This window comes from Oncorhynchus nerka, linkage group LG13, assembly GCF_034236695.1.
Source record: "Oncorhynchus nerka isolate Pitt River linkage group LG13, Oner_Uvic_2.0, whole genome shotgun sequence".
Taxonomy (NCBI): Eukaryota; Metazoa; Chordata; class Actinopteri; order Salmoniformes; family Salmonidae; genus Oncorhynchus; species Oncorhynchus nerka.
The window spans coordinates 60,269,218-60,295,254 of record NC_088408.1 but is presented as its reverse complement, the minus strand read 5'-3'; the positions used below and the strand labels follow the sequence as shown (position 1 = coordinate 60,295,254).

General features: G+C 43.1%; 1 protein-coding gene across 3 annotated transcripts in view; it reads left to right on the top strand.

Annotated features, from left to right (window-relative positions):
* LOC115139756 (apoptosis-inducing factor 3) overlaps positions 1-24,788 on the top strand; it is a 50,203-nt gene extending 25,415 nt beyond the window's left edge. For all 3 annotated transcript variants that reach the window (XM_065026517.1, XM_029677500.2, XM_065026518.1), the window contains 19 exons: positions 8,783-9,006; positions 14,685-14,901; positions 15,061-15,170; positions 15,306-15,415; positions 15,526-15,570; positions 15,662-15,758; positions 17,290-17,402; positions 17,895-17,981; positions 18,186-18,277; positions 18,416-18,546; positions 18,724-18,839; positions 19,370-19,441; positions 19,935-19,998; positions 20,178-20,254; positions 21,035-21,152; positions 21,553-21,651; positions 22,067-22,142; positions 22,335-22,439; positions 23,230-24,788. In XM_065026517.1, coding sequence (XP_064882589.1) covers positions 8,976-9,006; positions 14,685-14,901; positions 15,061-15,170; positions 15,306-15,415; positions 15,526-15,570; positions 15,662-15,758; positions 17,290-17,402; positions 17,895-17,981; positions 18,186-18,277; positions 18,416-18,546; positions 18,724-18,839; positions 19,370-19,441; positions 19,935-19,998; positions 20,178-20,254; positions 21,035-21,152; positions 21,553-21,651; positions 22,067-22,142; positions 22,335-22,439; positions 23,230-23,272 — 1,803 coding nt within the window. In that variant the 5' untranslated portion in view covers positions 8,783-8,975 and the 3' untranslated portion in view covers positions 23,273-24,788. The remainder of the gene's footprint in view (positions 1-8,782; positions 9,007-14,684; positions 14,902-15,060; positions 15,171-15,305; positions 15,416-15,525; positions 15,571-15,661; positions 15,759-17,289; positions 17,403-17,894; positions 17,982-18,185; positions 18,278-18,415; positions 18,547-18,723; positions 18,840-19,369; positions 19,442-19,934; positions 19,999-20,177; positions 20,255-21,034; positions 21,153-21,552; positions 21,652-22,066; positions 22,143-22,334; positions 22,440-23,229) is intronic.
* Positions 24,789-26,037: the final 1,249 nt, after the last annotated feature.

Here is a 26,037-nt window from a genome sequence, read left to right as displayed (position 1 = left end):
AGTTTGTTATTGTCTCTTTAGGGAAAAGGGTCACTTACTACCTGGCCTGCTGTATCTGTTTGTGTGTGGGCTTCATCATGACCTGGATGGGTCAACATTCTCCTGGTAGTATAAGGTGGAGGTGCAGGTGTGGAAAGTTGTTATATCTGGGAATCACGTTTTTCGCCCCTTATTTTACCTGGTGTGTGTGTGTGATACCAACCCCTCAGGAGTGCCACATCGGTGATCAAGTAAGGTGCTATTGGCTGTGGTGCAGTTAAACGTTCATGCAGTTGGAGTCCTTAATGAAGTATGTTTACTTGGGCTGCTCAAAAAAAGTAAAGTCCCTTTTCTAAGAAATAGAGGTGGCCATCGATTTGAATTTGGCCCTCTGTTTAACATTATTTTCGATTTAATTAAAATAAAATAAAAATCTAATCTATCTTTTTACATTTTGGGGGGGGGGGGGGGTACTGCCTAATGTTTGAGCCATAGCTATTCTCAGCTACATTCCAGTGAAAAATATTACATTTGTGGGGAGAAGTGAGTGAAACTGACAGCTTGTTTGCAGGAAGGATCATTAGCACTGCTTGGGGACAGGCCCATTGGTGAGTGACTGGGATCTGCATCATGTTGTGAGGACCAAATCTGCTTAACCTACTTTGGGCACTAAATATCTCGGGCTTGCTTGAACCTCACAATTAGCAGCCTTTCTGGTGCAGTTTTGATGTTCATAAAATATGAATTTGTATGGAATTATTGATATGGACACATGGAAGATATAGTGCTCTTCCCTTACACACACACACACACTATTTTTTGTATGTGTGTATATATATATATATATAAAATTGTTGTTGTTGTTGTTGAAATTTCAGGCGTGGTTTTTGGACACCTGTGAAGTTTTCCCTTGTGAAAAAATAAATCCCCATGTGATGTTTATTTTTTCTTACTTCCAGCTATAGCTGGTCTCCCATCCAGGGACCGACCAACTATATAGTGGTTGTTTACATCTACTTTGTTTACAAGCATTGGTGTAAACAAGCTTATATTTAGTGTTCTGATGGGGTATGAGTTAAGCTAAGCCCATGAGGCATTTATACGTTGTACACCTCCCATTTTGCCCTCAGAACAACCTGAATTCGTCGGGGCAGGGACTCTACAAGGTGTCAAAAGCATTCCACAGGGATGCTGGCCCATGTTGACTCCAATGCTTCCCACAGTTATGTCAACTTGGCTGGATGTCCTTTGGGTGGTGGACCGTTTTTTTGATACACACGGGAAACTGTTGAGCGTGAAACCCAGCAGCGTTGCAGTTCTTGAGACAAACCGGTACGCTTGGCACCTACTACCATACCCTGTTCAAAAGGCACTTACATTTTTTTTGCCTTGCCCATTCACCCTCGGAATTGCACACATACACAATCCATGTCTTCATTGTCTCAAAGCTTATAACTCCCTCATTAACCTGTCTCCTCCCCTTCATCTACACTGATTTGAAGTGGATTTAACAGGTGACATCAATAAGGGATCATCGCTTTCACCTGGATTCACCTGGTCAGTCTATGTCACGGAAAGAGCAGTTGTTCTTAATGTTTTGTATAATCAGTGTATTCTTCAAGAATTTATGGGTTCATATTTATAAGTCCAAAAACTGATGTAGCAACTAAGGATTGCCCCTTTTTACACGCAGTGACCTTCAGACAGCAGAACTATGTCGCCATTTGAATGTGATCCATTAACCTGCCCCAAAAACAATTATTCTGTCCACTGTTTTGCAAAATCGTTCCCTTGTCCTGCATTTGGGCTTTTCAAATGTTGTCACCCTAATTCCACCGGTGGAAACATTGCTACTGCAACATGTGAACATCATCTTTTCACATGTGAGGAGAATAACATTATTTCAACCCCACATGTGAGTCTGCAATTCCACATGTGGAAGTGAGATTGTCACAGTTGGAGTTTTCTAACGTGAAAATGCAAAATTCAAATGTGAAACTGCATTTCACATGTGTGGGGAAAACAACATGTTGTTCTTCTCACATGTGAAAAGGTGGTGTTACCATGTGAACTATAATTTAGTACACGTGACATCTTAAGCTCAGCATGTGAAAACAGCTATTTCACGTGTGAAAATACACTTTTCAAATGTGAAATTGTATTTTTTTGTTGTTGTAAGGGTTCAGTCTTAATGCAGTTTTTGACTGTTGTTGATTTCTTCATAGGGAAACATCGTTCTAATACGAAATTACATTTTGAGGTGTGTTTGTTTGTTGGTGCGTCATTGAGAGTGGAAATTATGAACTGTTGCCATGGAGATTTTCACAAATTGTGTAGGGAAAAACAAACGCCCACATTCTTCCCAAAAAGAACCAGGCTTACCCAGTTGTTTATCATGCTCAGCTTGTATATTACCTTTTTTTTTTTTTTTTAAAGATGACGAAAACTGACTCTTGATCATTTAATTCCATGTTGCAAAATAAGTGAAATGGAAATATCCTTCAAATCCTTCAACGTTTTTTTGTGATCCTTTTGAGGTGAATGTATTGCGAAGTATATGTGTGCGTAAATACTGTCTTAAACAGTTTGAGAGTGATGACACGGCACAAACTTTGTACTGCGTGAAATGTGTTTTGTCACTCAGAAGAGCGAGCTTTCCACATCTCACTCGGTCTCTAATACCTTAACCACTGCTCCATTCAACACGTTCTAGCTTTATTTTGTTCTTCTTTTTTTTTTTTTTATACCTCATGGACATTAAGCTGTGCTCTGAATATCAAGTACTCCCTTTAGTTGCACCACCCAAAGGATGTTTTTGCTATTGACGATGAATCATACTGTTCTTATGCTTCTTACTGTAGTACCGCACTCGTATTCCTATCAACTGCTGTATTGTTAAGCAACAGCAAGTGGGTTGAAACACCACAAGTTCTGGCAGGGGTGTGTGGGCAGCGTTTGGCAGCAAAACAAAGGTGGTTTTGAAACTCATGGGGCCTCTGCTTCCCTTCGCTACAGAGTGACATTTAAAGTGAATAGGTGCAAAGGCTGTTAATGGTTAACACTTATGTATGCAACATGTCATGTATTAAGTAACAATGTACGTGGAAAAATGTTACCAATTAACACCTATTCCACTTTAAGGGCATTTGGACACCTACAAACACCAACATATACGCACGCACGCACGCACGCACGCACGCACGCACGCACACACACACACACACATTAGCTTCATGGTAGAGAGAGAAGGGTTGAAAACAAGTGACAACCTTTTCTCAGCCTTACATTGTTGCCAAGTGTTGCTGGAGGGCAGAGCACACAGGAATAGTAATAGCTGCTCTATACAACCTCATAGAACCAAGTTTGGGCCTCACAGGACATACTGTATTAAAGAAATCGCTAAAATATGGAGTTCTCTTATCTGATCCAATATATACAGACGGGCAGGTTGACGGACAACTACATACCCTTTCCCTTTCAAACGAGTGGTTGATGAGGCTGTTTTTTGTTGTTGGTGGAAAACAAATATGTTTTAACAATGCCACTGAGAGGACTGTGGATGGTGTGGTGAATGCTAATGGCTGTTAGTGTTAGGCTAGTCTTAACTACCACAGTGGCCTTTCCAGGACTTTGTTCATGTTTCTCAGCATCATGAATAGCTCGAAAAGCGTATTGGTTCGTTGTAAAAATGTTGAGCCATGGTTGATATACTGTAAGTATTGTATTTCAATTTCCAAAATGGGCAGTGGTTCACATACATGCAAACACACCACACACTACAGGACAAGGGCTTGTGAAAACTCTAGGCTACTTACAGGATGCGCCTGGGTGTGTCCATAAGCTCAAAATATCCAATCACACAGCTGTTGGAGACCGACAAGTCGAGTGGCGAATGAGAGCCCCTCTCCATAAAGGGAGTCTTTAACCCGCCAAACTGCATGCCTCTCCTCCTTGCACTCTTGCTCATCTTCCTTGCGATCTCACTCATATTCATATAGAATCGGGGTTACGTAAGTAATCTTGAGTTCTATTTCAAATACTCGTTTTGATGTCTCACTATGGGACAACTCCCATAATGCAGACATGCTCTCCGAAGCCAGTGTAGTTCCAACAGCATCATCCCTCAGATGCCACAAGTATGCCACAAAAAAGGTGCAGAGACATCCAGTTGGTAAAGACCTTATTAAAGTATAAGGGGTGGCTTTACGTGCCAAAATGCAAATCTCCCATAATGAGATGCCATTGAACAGAGCCCAAGAGGTAGCCATACCTCTGGTGTAATGAGCCCTTTGCTATTATAATTTCCAATACAACACTCTCCACCATCCAAAGATAGCTGTTAACGAGGTAGGGGGGCCTGCCCTTGCAGGGAGGTGCCCAAAAAATGCAGGGGTCATTGCCACAGATGGTGGAGACACTCTACTTCCATAAACGGGAAGAGCGGTGGGTGTAACCACAACCTCCAGGGCGCTACAACACAATTGCCACTGGGCCTAGGCATAAAAGAGTGGGTTTGGGTACCCAGGAGGACCCCGGGGCAAACTGAAGGCACGAACGGTCGCTTTGCAGCCATAGGGTAGACTGAAAAGCAGGTTAGAAAAAGAAACATGACATTTCCCCGCTTTCCAGCGGCACAACAGGCCACGATGGGAAAGACTCAAGCACAACAGGCCACGATGGGAAAGACTCAAGCACAACAGGCCACGATGGGAAAGACTCAAGCACAACAGGCCACGATGGGAAAGACTCAAGCACAACAGGCCACGATGGGAAAGACTCAAGCACAACAGGCCACGACGGGAAAGACTCAAGCACAGCAGGCCACGATGGGAAAGACTCAAGCACAACAGGCCACGACGGGAAAGACTCAAGCACAACAGGCCACGATGGGAAAGCCTCAAGCACAACATGTCCCATGTAGAGGACCCGAACGGACCCAAGGACAATCAGACCAAATTGGATCAGAGTGACAAAAAAAGGATGGTTATCAGCCAAGTTGCTCTTCTGGTTAACAAATAGGTCTTTATATGTTGGCTAAGCCTTTACAAGTCAATAAAGTCCCCTTATTAGCGTAAAATAAGTATGCTATAGGCTATGCAGAGCCGTGGTCGGTCCATTCGGGTCCAACCGAGTCTATCAGCTGTAGTTACGTAGATCCGATGACAATCAAACAGGACCCGTCTCGGGTGGACCCTTGAAGACCTCTAGTCCCATGTGACGGGCTAAATGCTTGAAGACTGGTTTTGTGTAAGTGACATGCACCCTCAACTTTGGTGTTACCCTACTGTAAATGTCCAGGCCTGTGTGACAGGTGAGATGGCAGTTAACTGGACCTTTAGGAGATCGTCCCTCTGTTTCCAAGGGATGATCTGTGTAGGTCACACCACTTCTCCAAAAACGCCTCTCCTGTTTTACCAGACAGTGGGCGTGTGGGAGGGGAACTGTCACTCTGGTGAAAGGTCTTGACTTGTCGGCTTGTCGCAGGCAAACGTCATTTGGGTCCGCAGATCCCTGCATAACGGTAACTACCAGGACTGGTTAAAAGCGGGAGAGTGATCTCCACCAACCAGGGTATCCTTGGTCATTTGAAGGACTCGAAGATGAGGGATAAGCCTGTGGCAGGCCTAGGAGAGAGAAAAAGCTTAGGGCATTACCATTGAGAGGCTGTGCCAGTGCTTCCACTCCTACTGGTGCAAAAACACTAAATAAGGACGGGTTCTCCAAAACCCTCCATAGGGTTGTCGCTTTTTACAGTCTGTCTTTCAAGTCAGTCTGGATAGATGCAGAGGGCTGCCTCTCAGGAACTGGTTTAAAGTGCCAGCGAGAGCGTGTCATGCGCACCCCAGGACATGATAACATTGCAGGGGAGGGCAGAGTGTGTTTCATTGCTGGGATATCCTCGTAATGCGTCCGAGGCATATGGGCATAACGTTTTATCCGAAACAACATGCCTGATCCTCTTGGACTGTGTCCCTAGCAGGTGGCAATTGGTATGGCTATACCGTGTCACCGAGGTGGGGGGTTTTGCGCGAGAGAGCAGCCAACGAAATGACACAATGCTTCAACCGGCGTAGTTTAAAGGTGGAAGGAGACATGCTTGTAACCCAGATGTCCTAATCCTAAACAATAGATCAGCTATGTGTCTGGTCTGTCTTGGCCCTACCTCGGAGAGGAGGGCTAATTAGAGCAAATAAATTCCCCAAAGGGAGAATAAAGCTGACAAATCCCCGACTGCGTGATCAAGCGCAGGTAGGAACGAGATGAGGGAAAAATGGACTTGGTGTACCAGATTTCCCCGGACCAGAAAATATGAGTAATGGAAAACCTTACTGACTGTCCTTTAGCTCGATAGAGTTTTCTATCAATAGAGCTAAGTTGCCATAGGATTTCCCCAAAAAGATCCAGAGAAACCCAGTGGGTTACGGCGATCTTTGATGTGAACCCCGGAAACCTGTTTCCCTGTTTTAGTGTATGGAAACAGGGGAATTGACTGCCACCTCCTGGTGATAGCACTGAGGAGGTACTCGTGAGCCTGTTTAAACCGTGTTACTGGCGCAATAGACGGTAAGAGGCAAAAATGCCGCAAGGCAAGGGGAGCCGTGGTTATGGCAATCTGTCATTCAGCTCCGTCAGTCAGAAGATACTGGAGGGAGAGAGGACATGCTGACTGTCGTCCTGGCTTAAAACATGAGAAGGTGCCTAGGGGATAGCGCTTGGGGGTAAGAGTGCACACCCCCCATTTTCCCATGTGAGGGAAGACATTGGCAGTCTGCTGAGTCGCCAGGGGTCTTAGGCCCCCAAAGACGGCGTGTTGCCTCCTCCCTGCTGTGAGGCTATGACGAGTTGCAGTGACCAACAGATTGCCACGGGGCCTGGGAGACTTCGCCTTCTTTCATACGCATTTCACACATCTGCATGGAGTCAACAGCGGGCCGAACAACTCCTTGGGTGTCATGGGCATCCAAAAGGTCCACTGTTTCTTTGTCTGTTAAGCTGGAAAAGCTTAGCCAAAGTGCCCTTTCTTCCAACACCGCCAGGCTTACGGTATGACCACAGCCAGGGATGGCATTACGTGAAGCCCGGAGGTTTAGATCCGTAATCATACAGATCTCATCCCAAGCATCCTTATTCAGGGTCCCCGAATCCAGTTGCTTCCACACATCCTTCACTAACTCTGCTTGGAAAGCCAACAATAAAGAGGTCAGGTTAAGTGCTCTGATTGACAAGACCAGGGCTTTGTACGTCTTATGGAAAATGGAGGCAGAAAAAACGCTCTGTCTTTCTAGGGAGGGAACTTCCAGTAGTGTTGGTTGGAAGTGGCAAACCAGTGACGGTTCCACCACGGGAGGGTCGGAAAACCCAGATTCTTCCATATTGTTAATGTCCATTCTCGGGAAACCCCTAGCCAGGATATTGCTGGCAAGGGGCTTATCCCATGAGCTCCTAGCCTCTCTGATGCAGGCTGGGAATGCGGGAAGCAGTTGCTTAGGGGGATGGTAGTCTTTTCCCATCGTATTGGTCCCTTCCGGGATCCTGGGCCCCCAAGGGAGCTGGCCACTCGACGTTGTGGTGGGTTGTGGGGAGTTGAGCCTTGGCCGGTGGCTGAGAGTGGAGGGAGGGGGTAGAGATAGTGGCGCATTTTAGCCTCCTTTTCAAACACACTCTAGAGAGAAATTGACCATGCTTACAGGACACTGTGTTGTCGAGTGCTTCTTGAGCATGCTCCCTTAACAGACAATTGTTGCATAAAATCCTTCCAACTAGCCACAAGCACAAGAATGTGGTTGTTTGAGTGCTGTGGTAGGCTCGTCTAGGGTTGGGGCAGCAGTGGCCATTGTGTAGAACAGGGCTATGCTGAAAATGCCTGTTGTAAAAACAATGTGTAAGTTCTGGCTTTAGTAAGGCGTAAGATACTTCGTAGAAGCCTTGCTAAAGCTAGCTAGGATGTGCACAGTGGGAACGCTACAGCCGCGAGGCTAGTGCTGCGTTAGCTAGCTAGCAGCTACCCTTGCTAAGGTGCGCTGTAGCAAAGAGAGGCCAGATTGACCAGTTTGGCTACACGGACTATCTGTCTCTATGCACACTCACAGGGCTCTACACACTTACGCACACTGACAATCCAACACACATACTCACTCCATCATTTGCTCACACACACACATAATATGCACATACATTTATACTGACTCTACACACCCACTCACATACAATCATCATATAGAGTACACTGCTGCAACTCTGTTTATCTTATACACCTTACATTGATCACTGCACATTGTAAATATGGTGCTGGAACTGACCCTGTACATAGTATGTTTACTTACATTATCGTGTTCTTCTTTTTATCTCATGTGTTTTTGTTCTACCTTGTTATTTTTAGTATTACATGGTTATTGATTACTGCATTGTTGGGGTTAGAGCTTGCAAGAAAGGCATTTCACTGTACTTGTGCATGTGACATTAAAACTTGAAACTCGAGAGTGGCTCACCTCATTCGCCACTCGACCTGTCTGTCTCCAACAGACGCTATGTGATTGGATACTTCGGGCTTACGGACACGCCTAGGCGCATTCCCATAGTGAGACATCGAAACAAGTATTTGAAATAGAATGACGAGTAGTCATGTGAGAAGCTTTTATAGAGCTGTCTAGTGGTGCTGTCTGATGTTCGGGCTTTTCCAGCGTAGCTGGTGGAGGGATAAATGTGAGGACTGGCTCAATGTAATCAACACATTGTTCTCCCTCCACCAGCCTCCACTGGGCTTTTCAGACACTCTGTTGTTTATCACTCTCCCTCTTCCCAGGTGGTGATGTGGAGGAGCTGAGGTCTACGATGGCTGGCCTGGACCTACACCTGCACGTGCTGATACCCCCATTTCAACGTTGTCATCGTTACCTCCCAACCCAGCAACCCAACCCCAGGATCTGACCCTGTCTCCCCCTCACCTCCCCTGGGCTTCCTCCAGCCAGACCTCCTGGCTCTACCCTGGGCCCATCATGGGAGGATGCCTCTCCAAAAGCAAACCAGGTGGCCACCTTCCCCATCCCGTTTTCCTTCCCTCCTTTAAAATCCTGGAATAATTGGCACTTGTTCTCCAGCTATATATATATAGGTCATACAAACTCCCCTCCCGACTGCCTTTTGTAGCATGGCATTTTGTGGAGGATGAATTCTTATGCTCTCAATTGCATTGCCTTCAAAAGGATTGCATAGTCAAATATGAGTTTCAAATGTACGGCACAATGTAATAATAAGAGCTTTATTTGTATAATACAAGTAATTAAGTGCTTCACATCATAAAATGAAAAGTACAAACAAAGACCGGAGGAAGGAGAATGAAAAAAGATAGCTAGTTAAAATCGTACTTTTAATGTAGGATTTCAAATGCATCTTTATAGAAGTGTGTCTTCAGTAGGGATTTCAAAAGAGATGCTGAATCTGCAAGCCTGATGTCCTCTGGCAGACCATTCCAAAGTCTAGGGCCCCTCATGGCAAATTCCTGGTCTCCTTTCGTTTTCAACCTAGACTTTAGAATGGTCCACAATGCCCTGCCAAGAGGATCTCAGGCTGTGTCCTGGCTCGTAGGGAGGTCAAAGATCAGAGTTATAGGAAGGAGCTAAGAGGCCCTGCCAAGAGGATCTCAGGCTGTGTCCTGGCTCGTAGGGAGGTCAAAGATCAGAGTTATAGGAAGGAGCTAAGAGGCCCTGCCAAGAGGATCTCAGGCTGTGTCCTGGCTCGTAGGGAGGTCAAAGATCAGAGTTATAGGAAGGAGCTAAGAGGCCCTGCCAAGAGGATCTCAGGCTGTGTCCTGGCTCGTAGGGAGGTCAAAGATCAGAGTTATAGGAAGGAGCTAAGAGGCCCTGCCAAGAGGATCTCAGGCTGTGTCCTGGCTCGTAGGGAGGTCAAAGATCAGAGTTATAGGAAGGAGATAATAAAGCCTTAAATTTGATTTTAATACAATTTTAAAATAAAGGTAAAAAATATATATAAGTGTCTTAAATGACATCAAATGTGGGATGTCGGACAAATTTCAATGATAAGAAATCCGAGGTCGTTCTTTTCGCCTGTCACCTTGCTCGAACCCATACTGTAAATAACCTTGCTCATTTGTCCACCGATGTAAAGCCTAGGGCCAGAAACGTTGACGTCTTCTTTGACCCTGACCTGAAACTCGAGTTGCATGTAAAAAATAAAAATAAAATGCTGCAGCTCTGCGTTTAACAGGCACCAGGAAATGTAACCATGGCACATCTATTTTGGATTCTCTACGTTGAGAATAGATTTTACTAGGCAAGTCAGTTAAGAACAAATTCTTATTTTCAATGACGGCCTAGGAATAGTGGGTTAACTGCCTGTTCAGGGGCAGAACGACAGATTTGTACCTTGTCAGCTCAGGGATTTGAACTTGCAACCTTTCGGTTACTAGTCCAACGCTCTAACCACTAGGCTACGCTATATCGGTCACCTAGTCTGATGTGGCTGCATTACTGTAGCAGCGAAACTGAAAATGTAGGATTGCGGATGTATGGCTGTTTCAAAGCAAACACATTGCTGTTTAAATGCAGTCAGCTTGTTTGAGGGGGCAGTAAGTGTTGAAAATCAAACGCATTACTTTATTATTATTATTTTTTAAATCTCTGGTTGTTCTTAAGTCTTTGACTTTCAACAGTGCATAAGGAGAGCGATTTTTAATTCGTTTTGGTGTTGTTGTTTTTTTAAGCATAATTTTCACAAAAACAACCACCGCAATATATAATGTGTAGGGGATAGGGAACTTGTTTCCAGTACTATAGGGAGATTTTTTTGAGGGTGGTGTGTTGGAATAGATACCCCTCACTGTGAAAGTCTAATTAGTCCGAGTCTGTAGGAAACAAATGGGCCCCTGAATGGAACCTTGGACACAACAGTGATGAGCACCAGTATAGTCAACAAAATCAGACACTGAACCAGACAAAAACGGATTTGACACAATGTGAGATAAATACATGTTTTCAATCTGTAAAACACAGTATCACACCATCATTAGTGCCCTTACTCTGTAGTTATTCCTGTACGTACAGATGAACATGTATTGTAATGACTCCTGTATTTATTGTTACACTGTATTTAGGGTTAAACATTCAATCGTGAAGAGGAACATTGAAGATGATGGTGATTCTCTAAGTGTATTGTCATGATGCTGCAAATTCCAGAAAAAAAACGTGGGCTTAGTCAAAATATTCCAGAACACAGAGTTTCTGCAGAATCAGTGAAAAGCAGATGTATTAGTGGGAGCTGAGATGTCATGCACGTTGCCCCTCAATTTGGTCCAATAAAATATTTCAGCAACATATTGTAAACGCGGAATTGTTTCTAAGACTGGAAAGTCCATCAGTGCCCACTCAAAAAGATGCAGCACATGATGCTTCTGAATGAAAAGTATAGTAGAAGTGTGTGGGAATGGGGGAAAGAGGAGAGGGATAGGGGAGATTATACTGTATTCTATGTCGGAGTATCTCTTCCTTCAATGAGAATGCAGATTATACTGCATTCTATGTCGGAGTATCTCTTCCTTCAATGAGAATGCAGATTATACTGCATTCTATGTCGGAGTATCTCTTCCTTCAATGACAAGCAAGGGTATGTTTGTCCCGAGGTGTACAATTCGCTCAGTTTTCCTAGTTGATGCATTGGAGAATCTCAGTGGAGAGAAAGGTCCCTTAACTAAGCAGGTAGAATCCAAAAACAAAGCAGTTTGCATTGCTAGAAGAAAAGGTCATATATAGAACTGCAAAGCACCCATATTTATTTAGCAATGTGTATGATGGTAAAAATGACACTTCATGCATGTTATTTACAGTATGAAAGCAATGGCTTGGTTACACAGCTACACATCATGGGCAGATCGCCAAAGACTCAGTTAAAGGTAACAGGTTTTAGGACAGAGTCATCTGACATGGTTTGCTAATCATTGACAAATAAACCCCTGTCCAGGAGAAGATGAGTAGAGGACCATAATATACACGTTCTATATGATTTTAAAATATTTTTCAAAATTGCTAATGCACATGAATGGGTTGTGCCGGCTTACATTAGATTAATTTAATGAAATAATGATTGAGTTTGTTATATCATGTTAAATGATGGTGTTACTCTTCATTGTATTTCTATACGGTATATCTCTTATCAAATATGATGTTTTAGGAGAGATTCTGACTTCAGCATGGAGCATATGGTTGAGGATCAACTTATGGATTCAGAATGGTCCTGATCTGTGGATGTGATTTTATGCTATTTAAAATCAAAAGAAAGATCATCAAAAATATATATCTCTATTGCAAATCTAATGTACAAATTGTGAATTCCTCTTATGTAAGATTCTATAATATCTCTCGCAAAAATAAAGATCCCATATTAGTCTGGGGATGGAGCCTCTCCCCTTTCCTCTCCTGCGATTGCAGTCACTCTCATGATTTTCCAGTGGTTTTAATTAAGACTCGCTCAGCAGGTGAACATTCCTGCCAGATTACTATGTAAGAACCGGATGGTCAGCACATTTCTCCAGCCGAAGAGATAAAGCTAGCTGCAGTGAAAACGGGTTACAAAACCATTTCTTCGAATGAAGAAATACAAACCCCAGAGGCAACTGTCATCAAATGCCTCTTGGGCACCTCACAACAAATAAACCCACACATCCACTTAGGCTTGTATGTTATTCAGGAACATATCTAATGCATAGTGTAGTGATCCTAAATATATACTGTATCTGAACTGTCAAAATCATGTTTTTCATGAAATTGGATGAAACCAGATCAAAGTATGATGACCAAAGTATGAACAGTGACTGTTGCCTCTACGTTTGATAAAGTGTGATCATAAAGTTACTGGTCCCCTCCCCCATGTCCAACACTTGGATTCAGGAGGCGGGATTATTAAGGGGATAGTGACATCACTCTAACTCTTTTTTTTAAATATACCAATGGCAACATGATATTCTCTTACCTAATTTAAATGAGTACAGACTTTTTTAACCAATGTCAGAGAAGGTGTGTTTGCAGAGAGGTGTGGTTTATATAGCTATCTGCAAATATAATGAAAAGTTTACACTATTTGTCTGTGGCAAAGATACTTATGTTTCCTTTTACATCTGTGTCTGGTGTTGGCTAGCTAGGTCTTCAGCCAGCATGGAGCAAAAAGGGGGGGTCAGTCAAAACTCTGACGCAGTTGTCATGTCAACGCAGCCGTCAGTGCTGCTTGTGAACCGACCATAACAGACATGCCAAACTGGGGATGTATATAACAAATTGACATCATCGATGCAATTTAAATGTTGTTTGAGTTGCTTTGTGCATCACCAAATTTGCTTGAGATGATTTTACTGCAGCACTGCTCTCTGCTTCCAAGTTACTTGACATGGAGCTGTCAGTCAAGCAAGCTCATAAATGTAAGCTCTCCTCCCACTCAGCCTGTCTTTTCTGGTAGTACTTCCTGGTAATTAACTATGAGAGAGAGATACATTTTTCTCAAATTTTGAGCATTTCTAATTCCCCAAAAATATGATGGGTGATTCACTACATGGCAAACAGGATGTGGACACCCCTTCAAATGAGTGGATTTGGCTATTTCAGCCACACCCATTGCTGACAGGTGTATAAAATCAAGCATACTACCAAGTGCTGAAGCGCTTAGTGAGTAGAAATCGGCTGTCCTCTGGAAGCAACGTCAGCACAAGAACTGTTTGTCGGGAGCTTCATGAAATGTGTTTCCATGGCCGAGTAGCCGCACACAAGCCTAAGATCACCATGTGCAATGCCAAGCATCGGCTGGAGTGGTGTAAAGCTTACCACCATTGGACTCTGGAGCGATGAATCCCGCTTCACCTTTTGGCAGATGCCAGGAGAAGCTACCTGGGCTGTTTTTCTCGGTTATGGCTAGGCCCCTTAGTTCCAGTGAAGGGAAATCTTAACACTACAGCATACAATTAAATTCTAGATGATTCTGTGCTTTCAACTTTGTGGCAACAGTTTGGGGAAGGCCCCTTACCTGTTTCAGCATGACAATGCCCCCATGTACAAAGCGAGGTTCATACAGAAATGTTTTGTCGATTGGTGTGCTTCCAACATGACTGGCCTGCACAGAGCCCTGACCTCAACCCTATCGAACACTTTTGGGATGAATTGGAACGCCGACTGTGAGCCAGGCCTAATCGCCCAACATCCGTGCCCGACCTCACTAATGCTCTTGTGGCCGAATGGAAGCAAGTCCCCGCAGCAATGTTCCAACATCTAATGGAAAGCCTTCCCAGAAGAGTGGAGGCTGTTCTAGCAGGGAGGTGTCCAACTCCATTATAATGCTCATGATTTTGCAATGAGCTGTTCGACGAGCAGGTGTCCACATACTTTTGTATGTAGTGCATTTTAGTCACTCAAAAGGGTATTTTTCAGGGAATTCAGAATGACTGTGCTGGACCTTTTTTTGTCACACAGCAAAATAATTTTCATGATCAAGTCGGTTTCATTCGATACAGAAACCCTTCTCCATTGGGAGTCTGCTGGGTATGGTAATCAAAGGGAAAATGAATAAGAATATCAGGGGTGGCTGGTGGCTTAAAAGTTGAGGATGTGGGTGAAAATGATGAACTGTACCGTCTGATAAGATTAGAAACAAGTGACTGGGTGAAGATCAGCCTGAAAAGTGTGTCATATTTCTAATGATCTGTCCTGCAGTTGAGGTGAAAGTGGAGCTTACCCTCTTGGAGAAAGACAAGGAAGCAGATGTGATGTCACCCAATGGAAAGGCAAGCCCCTTCTCTGACTGCAGGCCAAACGGAGCGCTGGGACACTGCTCCGACGAGGACGCCGCTGCCGCACCCCTTAGGCTCTACAAACCCCGCGACTACGTGGAGGCCTCAGTGTGTCATGTCAAGGACATGGAAAATGGACAGTAAGGCCAAACAAAAGACAACATATAAGGTCAATCACCTGGAATTGTTATGGCTGCAACCAGTCCTTTTTTTCACTCAGATATTTTCTCTCTTCCTGTGTGTGTGTGTGTGTGTGTGTGTGTGTGTGTGTGTGTGTGTATGCTCTTATCCCTGCATAGGATGCGAGAGGTTGATTTGGGAAGTGGCAGAGCGCTGCTCATCAAAGAACATGGAGAGTTTTCTGCCATTGGGCACAAGTGTCCACATTATGGGGCACCGCTGGTCAAAGGTGAGTCCGGTTCTACATTGTTTGCTTGTCTGATGTAATATTGCTATGGTATCTTTTTGCTGTCTTCTGTTACAAACCAGCTCTGAGGTGGATTGGTGTATGATACAGTGGAATATATATCTTTGTGTGTTGCAGGTGTCTTGTCCAAAGGGCACGTGCGTTGCCCCTGGCACGGAGCTTGTTTCAACATCGCTACAGGAGACATTGAGGACTTTCCTGGGCTGGACAGCCTGCCCACCTTCCAGGTGACCTTCCTCGTTCGGTTCGCCGTGCCATTCACATTCCCTGCCTTCACATACTGTCTCTAAGCATCGTCAAAAACCGTGTACACATCGCTCATGTCTGTTTGCTTCAGGTCCGAGTTGAAAAGGACAAGGTGATAATTCGCGCTAATAAACAGGTAAAGATATTTTGGGACGATCTAGAACAGATCATTGTTCTAAATCAACTAATTCCCCTTTGTTGACCTGGCAAACATTTTCATCTTCCAGGATCTTCAGTCACAGAAGAGGTCAAAGGCCATGGCCCGATGTTCAGCAGTCATTAACTCCAGCACTGGCTTCAGCCACATCCTCATCGTTGGATCAGGTGAGTTGGCCATTGAGCATCTCCTTGCACTCACACACAGCTGGTGAATAGACGTCTGTTCAAACTGTCGACTAGGACTGGAACCATCTGTGTTTGGTTCATTATAGGTCCTGAGTATTCCAAAAAAGGATAGATGGCAGCTCCCAAACATTACCGCAACAAACAGGTTTTTAGGTGATGGTTAGTGTTGCAAAGCTACTGGTAATTTACCAACATTTTTGGTAATTAACAGAAAATCTATGGCAATTTATTGTAACTTTGATCATTTATACGAATAACTTTCCAAAAATGCATTCATATACAGTATTCATTTATTATATCTGTGTGAATATTGTCCATGAGTTTCTAGTAGATGAAAAAAGCATCAACAATGGCATTATTTTCAATTAACTCTGCAACTCTTCCAACTATCGACTTTTTTCACAACTGCCACCAGGTTGACGCCAAAACAGTGACAACAAATACGTATTGACATAGTAAAATAAACACAAGTTTATAAAACCATATATAAATTATATTTCATGCTGAAACCCTCATATTAAACACCATTGGTATTCACTAAGTTAATGGTTTATATTTGGGATAATATTTTACAGCTTTGTCATTCTGTTTTTTATTAAATTATTTAATATACTCTTGAGTGTATAAAACATTAAGACATCTTTCCATGACTGACCAGGTGAATCCAGGTGAAAGCTATGATCCCTTATTGATGATCCACTTCAATCAGTGTCGATGAAGGGGAGGAGACGGGTTAAAGAAGGATTTTTTTAATGACTTGAGACATGGATTGTGTGCCATTCAGAGGGTGAATGGGCAAGACAAAATATTGAAGTGCCTTTCAACGAGGTATGGTAGTAGGTGCCAGCCAGGTTTGAGTGTGTCAAGAATTGCAACACAGCTGGGTTTTTCCACACAACAGTTTCCCATGTGTATCAAGAATGGCCCACCACTTAAAGGACATCCAGCCAATTTGGCACAATTGTGGGAATCATTGGAGTCAACATGGGCCAGCATCCCTGTGGAAAGCTTTCGACGCCTCCTAGAGTCCATGCCCAGACGAATTGAGGCTGTTCTGAGGGCAAAAGGGGGTGCAACTCAATATTAGGAAGGTGTTCCTAATGTTTTGTGCACTCAGTGTATTTTTTTACATGTGATAAGGCCACACAGAGGACAGAGATAATTAGAGACTTGTGATAATCTGAAGTACCCAAAAGGGCCACTAGATGTCTTGTGGTAGATTACATGAAATCCTTGAAAGATACCACAATTCTGGTAGTTTACTGGTAAACGTAGAAAGTTTCCAGTAATATACCCTCCCTTTGCAACCCTATTTATGGTGCTCTTTAAAAAATGTTTTGTTTGTTTACACCGCTCTAAGATTGTGTCTGGTATCTAAACTGAATCCACGCTCCGATTCACTATTATTTTTTTCTCCCAAATAGTTCTGGTAAACGGAGCATGGGTTTAGTTCTGATAGCAAGGATCTAAGATCCTACATAGACGTTAAACCAGTGTCTTGTGCCTCCAGGTCCAGCAGGGCTGGTGTGCGCTGAGACGTTGAGACAGGAGGGCTTCACCGATCGCATTGTCATGTGCACCATGGACAAATACCCACCCTATGACAGGCCTAAACTGAGTAAGGTTTGTACAGAGATCCAGAGCACACCACAGAGACTACACAAGGATTATCCCCATAAAGACTTAGTGTCCATGAGGGTTCTTCTGGATACAAATATGGTTGAAATTGCTGATCGACGGTCTACCAGTTATGCCCTACTGTGTTTCACAGCAGATTATATATTCTTCCCAGAGATGTCATGCTCCAAAATACTTACCATTTTGTTATTGCTAGTATTAACCCATCCTGAACCCATCTTTAGCCTGTAATCTTGGGATAATATTGGTCCTGGCCAATGTTGACATTTGGCCGTGATATCTATGGGAAAACGGTTTGCTGACGTTGCGATTTAAATTGGGATAATGTTGAAAGCGAAACCAACCAATTTAACGTTGCGTTAGCATCATAAAAGTGCTATTTCTTCAATGAACTTCACCTATAACATTTCAATTTAGCAAACGTCACCCCATAAAATCCTGTCTGTGGTGTACTGTAACTAACTGTCTCCCCCTCAGTCCTTAGAGAGCACAGCAGAGCAGCTCCAGCTGCGCTCCATAGACTTCCTCCAAGCCCATGACATCGAGCTTCTCACGGAGAAGGAGGTGAGACCTGAAACACGGATTATATGGGCTACATTTGAATCCATGTAAAGTAGGGAGTTTTGAAATGGAGTGGCTACCTGAACATCTTCCAATGAGAAGATATGAGTTTTCCGTTGCAAAACTTTTAGTTCGGTGTCCCTAATGAACACATCCCCTTGGTGACACCCATGTTCTCTTTCTAACTGTGATGTTTGGATGCCATAGGCTGTGGCAGTGGACGTCAAGATGAAGGCTGTTACTTTTCAAGACGGCTCTAGGATGGAATACAGGAGGCTTTTCATTGCCACAGGAAGCAAGTGAGGAGTGACCGGAAATAGTCTTTGGTTGAATGCAATAAAATGGAATTAAATCCTGTTGTGATTGATATAACCAGTTTTGACATGAGTCATTGTTCTATTGACACGGGTATACCACTGTTCTTTGTCTTTTGTCAGACCCAAGCCATTGAACTATAAAGGCCAGGATGTTAGGAATGTGTTTCACCTCAGGACCCCTGAAGATGCTAATAACGTAGCCAGGTTGGCCAACAACAAGAATGCTGTGATTGTGGGAACATCCTTTGTTGGTGAGAGAGATGACAGACATGCAGTAGATGTAAATTCACACATGTCGAATATTTATAAAGGGTTCATGAAGGCTACGTTAAAGCCTTAAAAATTGTAGCTTGTGGAGTCTTTTGTGTTTATAGTAGTACTGTAGCACTTCTATGTGTGAATGAGTAATCATCAGTGTTCTGCGTTAGGTATGGAGGTGGCTGCCGCTCTCACTGACAAGGCCCACTCTGTCTCCATCATTGGGATAGAAGCAGTCCCTTTTCGGAAAGCTCTGGGGGAGAAAGTAGGGAAAGCCATAATGAAGGTAGGGACCCGCCCCTGGGAAAATGGCCCTGATACCTCTAGAACACCCTCATCAGCATTTCTACACATAGAAACATATACTATAAATGTGAATCATGTTCCTTGGGCTCAATGCACCAGGCACCAAAAGGGAATATGTCTAGTACAGTATATTCTTATCGGTGCTCATGCACTTATTTAAACAATCAGGTATATATTGTCCATTTTAATCCTGTTTTTTTTTCAGGGGAGGGTATACCGGGTGTATCCCTGGTGTGTGCATGCATGCACGGCCATGTGTGTGTAGGGCCTCCGTATACCATGTTGTTGATGTAACACTGCATGTTCCCTGCTGATAAGACACAGCAGAGGGAGACTGTGGAAACAGTCATGCCTTGTACCATAATACATAGTGTTAATAATCCGTTATGAAGAGGCTATTTATAGGGAGGGTTGCCGCCTCACCGCCAGTTAAGCTTAACTCTTTGAGAAGTAGCTTTGATCTTATGAACCTTAACCCAGTGCTCTCTCTGGCTCTGTCTGTCTTTTCAGCTGTTTGAGACGAACAGGGTGAAGTTCTACATGTTGAATGAAGTGTCGGAGATGGTTGGCCATCATGGACAGGTATTCCGAAAGTGAGAGAAACAGCATGACATTATGCACAGTTGGCTCTCTCCTTCCTTCGCACTGCTGGCCAGTCAAGACCATTCTCAGGCTTCGCCTAGATTCTCTCCCATGGATTTCGCTATGGCGGAAACTCCCTCTTTGCGAATGACACACAAATCTATGAGAGGAAGTGTGCAACTATACACTTGGGGAGAAAGAGGAGAATGGGTATCCAGCCATTAAACGCTGATGAATGGGTGTGATTTGACCCGAGTAGACCACAGAGTGCCAACAAGCAAAGGATAAGCAGCCCAGATAACAACCAGTTACAACCTCCATTTGAAGTGTGACTCAGTAAAAGAAGCGTGTGCCAATACTGGTCTTGCAACAAAACAAAGATACTTTGTACTCAAGCAGTAAAGTAGCAGAACTGCGGGTAATCTAGTGGTAATATTATGTGTGTGTTGCCTCACAGTTTTTGTCAATGTTTTTTTTGTTTTATGTTCCACAGTTGAAAGAGGTGGTTCTGAAGAGTGGGAAAGTACTAAGGGCGGACGTGTGTATTATTGGCACAGGTGAGGTGGCCAGCTCAGAGACACAAACGCTCGTTCCGCGATAGCCTCAACTTTAGCACACTCGCTCATTTCAGTGGCCGTGCAGGAGTGTAAATGTAGAGTTCAACAAACTCAACCACTAATGTTACTCTGATTCCCGGTGGTGAATTCATGGCGGTCGATGTCTCTTCAACCTGCAGGGTCAGGCCCAGCCACTGGATTCCTGAAACAGAGTGGAGTTCACATGGACTCCAAGGGTTTCGTCCCCGTCAACAAGGTAGCAACGACAATGATGACGCACAACAATTCTAATGACGCACAAATACTTTGAATGCACTCATTTCAGTCAAACAATTCATTACAGTGCCACTCTATTGCAATGATGCACAAGTGTTGCTGGGTCATTTGTAACGCTAGAGCCGTGAGTTTTTCATCAGTTGCCTAATTTGTCAGGTGGCTTGTCTAGTACTAGATCCTCCTGATTTCCACATTGGCTCCTGTTTTCTTCTGGATAACCCTTGTCGTGGAAATTTCCTCTATTTACCAAATCATGAGATCAAACCACACACAAGTCAGAGTTAGTTATCAAAGTCCATCTTTAATTATATGAGCTCTATCACAACCCTGTGACTCTCAGATCAATTCAGTGTCTATCAATGAATTCTCCTTCCACATTTCAACTGAGGTCCTTCATAGCAAAGACACACACAGGATAAGACAGCATCGGCATAATTTATTCGTTCAGCTTTGTCTCCTTTCTCAAACTCAGAACCATAAACCAATCCTCCATATCAACAGGCATATATCAAATCCATCCTATCTTGACAAGATCACAGAGACTGACTGGCACACAGACATTGTGGAGCCAAGAGATACACGCTTGACCTCTCCCCTCTTTCCGGCCCAAACAACATAGAACAGATACTGCAACCCTGCCACAGTATTATACAAACACATTCTTGATGAGAAGTAACTTACAAACATATGATGAATATAAAACATCTTACCTATGTTACCAACCAATTCTGATTATTCCCCAACACCCTCTAACCCTCAGACAATGCAGACTAACATTGATGGTGTCTATGCCGGAGGAGACATTGTGACGTTTCCTTTTCCGGGGCGGAGCAATAAGAAGGTGAACATCCCACACTGGCAAATGGCCCATGTGCACGGTAAGTGTTTGTTATTGTGTTAATAAAGTGTTAAAGGAAACAATGCATCATAATGAAACAAATACCAAAAGATCAGTTTGGGGTAGAATTTTCACATTTCCCCCTAAAGCAGGGGTGGGCAACTCCAGTCCTCGAGGGCCTGATTGGTGTCACAGTTTTGCCCCAGCTAACACACTTGACTCCAATAATCACCTAATCATGATCTTCAGTTTAATCAAATTACATTCTAATCAGCTGTGTTCACTAGGGATGGAGAAGAAGTGTGACACCAATCAGGCCCTGGAGGACTGGAGTTGCCCAGCCCTGCTCTAAAGGGTCAAACACTCCGCTGCGTATATGGGGCTGGATTTGCAGGGGTTTGTTTTTATGGGACCTTTTTCTATTTGTTTGTGATTGACAGGGAGAGTGGCAGCGCTCGGCATGATGGGAAGACCCACTGAGATCAAAACGGTGCCCTATTTCTGGTCAGCCATGTTTGGGAAAAGCCTACGCTACGCAGGTAAACAGATCCTCATTCCACAACCATGGTGTTGCCAGCACCATGCTCAGTCTAACCCACTGAAACTTTGGAAACTTCTTTTTTTTTTTCTTCACATAGTTATACAGGTGTTGTTCATGCACTGTATTCATTGTTTGGGAAGCGTTACATTGGGACTGAATGGGGGGGGGACTATGACCTATGAACTATGACCTATGAACTATGAATCTGCAAATAGTAAGTTGGTAAGACTACTACCAATGCTTTCCTCCAAATGCCTCTGAGATTGTAGCGCCAGTACTGCCACCTAGCTGTGAGGTCAGACACTGAGGCTTTTCAGTCATTTTAGGATTCAGAAGTAGGCCATTTGTGATATGTATGGTGGTGGTGTGGCACTCTGTTTACAAACCTAAAGTGTATCTATTCTATCACCAAGGTTACGGGGAGGGCTTTGACGATGTCGTCATCCAAGGGGACGTGGACGAACTAAAGTTTGTGGCCTTTTACACCAGGTATGTCTACTGTCTACTGAGATGCTTTCAGCCATCAATCCTGGTTGTTTTGTAAAGTAAATCCTCTGTTTTTTGTTGTTGTTATGTTTAGTTCTTATATAATCCAGTAGAGTTCATCCTTACCATAGAATGAACTCCATTAAACCTAGTTTGTTGTCTAAAAGTTGTTCGGGGTATCTCTCCCACCTATAGGAGTGAGGAAGTGGTTGCTGTTGCCAGCATGAACTATGACCCCATTGTATCCCGTGTGGCAGAGGTCTTAGGGTCCGGAAAGACGATTAGAAAGCGAGATGTGGAGTAAGTGCATGTCTATGCTCCTCTACAAATGTTACCAAATGATGTGTGATAACTGTGAAAGACATTCTCCTATGTTAATAAGCAGAGGAGGGTTTACATACATTTGCCAGTGGGTGTCTGTCCGTTTGAAGATGTGTACTGCAATGCTTTACTGTAAACACTGTCTTACTTTCTCTAATGTTGATCTTTCATTTTTTAATTGTGCACTCACACAAAATGAAGGCTGTTAACCCGACAACGCAAGTACGAAATCTAAGACGCATGCCTTTCTCAATCCCTCCACGAACAATCCCCTCATGTGAAACACTGTTGGAACACACAAATCTGCCTCGGCATGCTTATTCTATACATGCAGTTCAGTTCCAGCCATACACTCTTGTTTTCTGTTCAGAGCCTAGACTACATTACCCAGGTCATTCTTGTTTAAACTGCATAATGTGCACTCTGAGTGATGTTTTCTGTTCAGAGCCTAGACTACATTACCCAGGTCATTCTTGTTTAAACTGCATAATATGCACTCTGAGTGATGTTTTCTGTTCAGAGCCTAGACTACATTACCCAGGTCATTCTTGTTTAAACTGCATAATATGCACTCTGAGTGATGTTTTCTGTTCAGAGCCTAGACTACATTACCCAGGTCATTCTTGTTTAAACTGCATAATATGCACTCTGAGTGATGTTTTCTGTTCAGAGCCTAGACTACATTACCCAGGTCATTCTTGTTTAAACTGCATAATATGCACTCTGAGTGATGTTTTTTGTTGTTGTTTTTGTTTCCTCTACATTGCAGGACAGGGGACATGTCTTGGTTGATAGACAAAGGGTCGCAGTGAGCGAACGTCTCAGGCTCTCCGTGCGTCTGGGGTCTGTTGGACACTAGAACATGGACACGTTTGGTGCTGGTGAGATGCCGTGCAGCCATACTGTGGACATACAGCAGCAGACCCCTGTCTGGGACTGTTGGAGTCACTCCCCTTAGAATCGAGACTGAGATGGTTCGACAGAGAACGTCTACGGTGATGGATTACATACTGTATTCTTACCAATAACCTGAGCCATACACGGTTTTAACACGCTCCAATGCCGTAATGGCAGAACTGTGTGCTCATGGCTATGTTCTGCGATTTCACAGTTAAAACAATCCTGGATGCAGTCTCTGTGCTTCTGCATGATGCATCTACCTGTACACTTTGTTTATAAAGGGCCGGAGAGGGGTATTGCATTTTTTTGTATATGCAACTTTGTATATAGTTCTAATCCTCAATACACTGTAACAAAACCGGGCTGTACAATTTTAAACTGGAGTTTTCTAAGGTTGAGATCAAACTAGTTGAGTATGCTGATGTGGGCTAAAACAGACCAGGTACAGTATCTGGTAGTTGAAATAATAGGATTTCTTATAGATTGTTCAGCCCCAATTTATAGAAGCAAAGACATTGTTACCTATCGAAGCCACACAAAAACGACACTTAGGTTTGTCAGCGTTGCAATTAGACCTTCAACTGCAATGTTTGCCTCAACCATAAATTGCACATAATGCACATAATCTGTAGTTGCAGTAATTGAATGTCCCTTTTCCCCACCTGACGCGTACATCCACGCGCACGCACACATGAAATCCTCACAATATGATTACAAATCATTCTTTTATGGAATACAATGCATCCCTTCTTATTGGTGGTGACCTTTGTTGCCTTGCTCATACAGATGAAGGATCTTAATTTGATACATTTTTAGTTAGGGCAAATCAAGTCTGAAACGTTTAAGTGGAAATGTCAAACTTTTAGAAGCCTTTTTAAAAAATGGAATACACTAGCTACAAGTTTGCATTTCCTGCATCGGGGTGATCAAATTAAGATACTACATCTGTGGATTGCACAAATGAGAAATTGAAATGTACTTTAATCTATGTTAATGCTTGCGCAATAGAAAAGGTATGTCTGTGCTTTCTAACAGAACTTAAATGACTGTGGTTCTTTTAGATATGGTCATGTAATATTTGCTGAAGGCTATGAATGCTCTTTGTTACTAACTCAGGGAACTGAAGTTTGAGGCCTGGTCACATTGGGGTTGGTCCTGTTGCAAAAAAAAAATATTAACTTGTTGCTTTTATTTTCTTACCATATATTGGTTATCTGTATTTGAAGAGGTCTTGTTTATCATTTCCTCAGATATGTAGAGGAGGAAGTATTTCCATCTCCATTTGGCATGTTGAAGATTCCAAAATACTTCAGCCCTGAGGTGAAAAACAAAACCACATTTTAAAAGACATTCTTCATACAGAGAATCTTAAATGGTAGTTTTTTTTTTTAAATAATGGAAACTTTGAAATAAAAGTCTTCAATAATGTTTCCTGTTCTGCTATCAGTATGTATTGGCATTAAAGCTATATTATATTTTATTAAAGACAATGACACAAAGCCCTTTACAAGAATTACAAAAGAGGATCTTTTTACACAGCAAATTGGCCAGAGACACCTAGTGCTGATTTTTCAGTGTAACACTTCCAGTGTTGATTCAGGTGTTTCATTCACTCTGTGTGGTGTTAATCCAAAACCACGACCATCATTATGTTTCCCAGCATGCTCTATTGCAGGTAAGTACATTTTTTTTTTGAATGTACATTTGATTCATTAATTTTATGCTACTTAAATGTTTTTCTAAACTAATCCAATCGGTTACTTGGACTTTTGCAACCGTTACTGAAATGGTTGTTCCTGTTAAGATGGTTTCCTGTTAAGTCTTGTGGGTTACCTTTAGTCTAATCAACCCAGTCATTCATTCTAAATGCAGGTTGTGGGTAATACAAATTCTAAATGTTGCCTATCTCAACTTGGGCTGGATTCCAATAGGAATTACACATCACTTTGCAAGCCAGCATAAAGTGACCTGCAGGGCTGATGTGGCCTGTAAACTTGATGTTATGGTTGATACCAGAGCTCCGAGGCATGCGTCAAAATTGCTAACGCCTTGATCACACCGACAGTGTCGTTGCACAAAATGGTATGCAGCATCTGGATATGTGTAACAAAAGTGAAACATTTACCTTCTGCTACCATTTCTGTCTATGCATACAATTTGACTCATACTTCGATAAATCAAACGTACGCGCCACACAGAACGCACAGCAGCAAGCCAAATGCAATGTCCCATTGGAAATGAATGTACTTCTGGTGTACAAAAATGCAAGGCCACTGTCGGTGTGATCAAGGCATTACTTCGAAGAAGCGTGTATCACTTTATCAGAAGTATGTCAATGATGTCTGACGCTTCATTTGATCATGTGCTTCTTCAAACCATGTTTTGCACTGATTGGTTCAGGCGCTTAGAGTCCAAGCTGCTACTGGACACCATACTTACAAATATAGTTTAGATTTTGTACAAAAAGGTAGTGTAGGGAACTATGGAAATTCAGGGATGTGACGGTATGAGGTCAGATCCCGTTGAAGGCAAACTATTTTGAAAATTGTTTTATGCGAAACACATTAAGCACTCTTGTTCATTTTTTTTTATTTAGTCTTAAACTGGGTAGTTCAAGCCCTGAATGCTGACTGGCTAACAACCGTGGTATATCAGACCGTATACCACAGATATGACA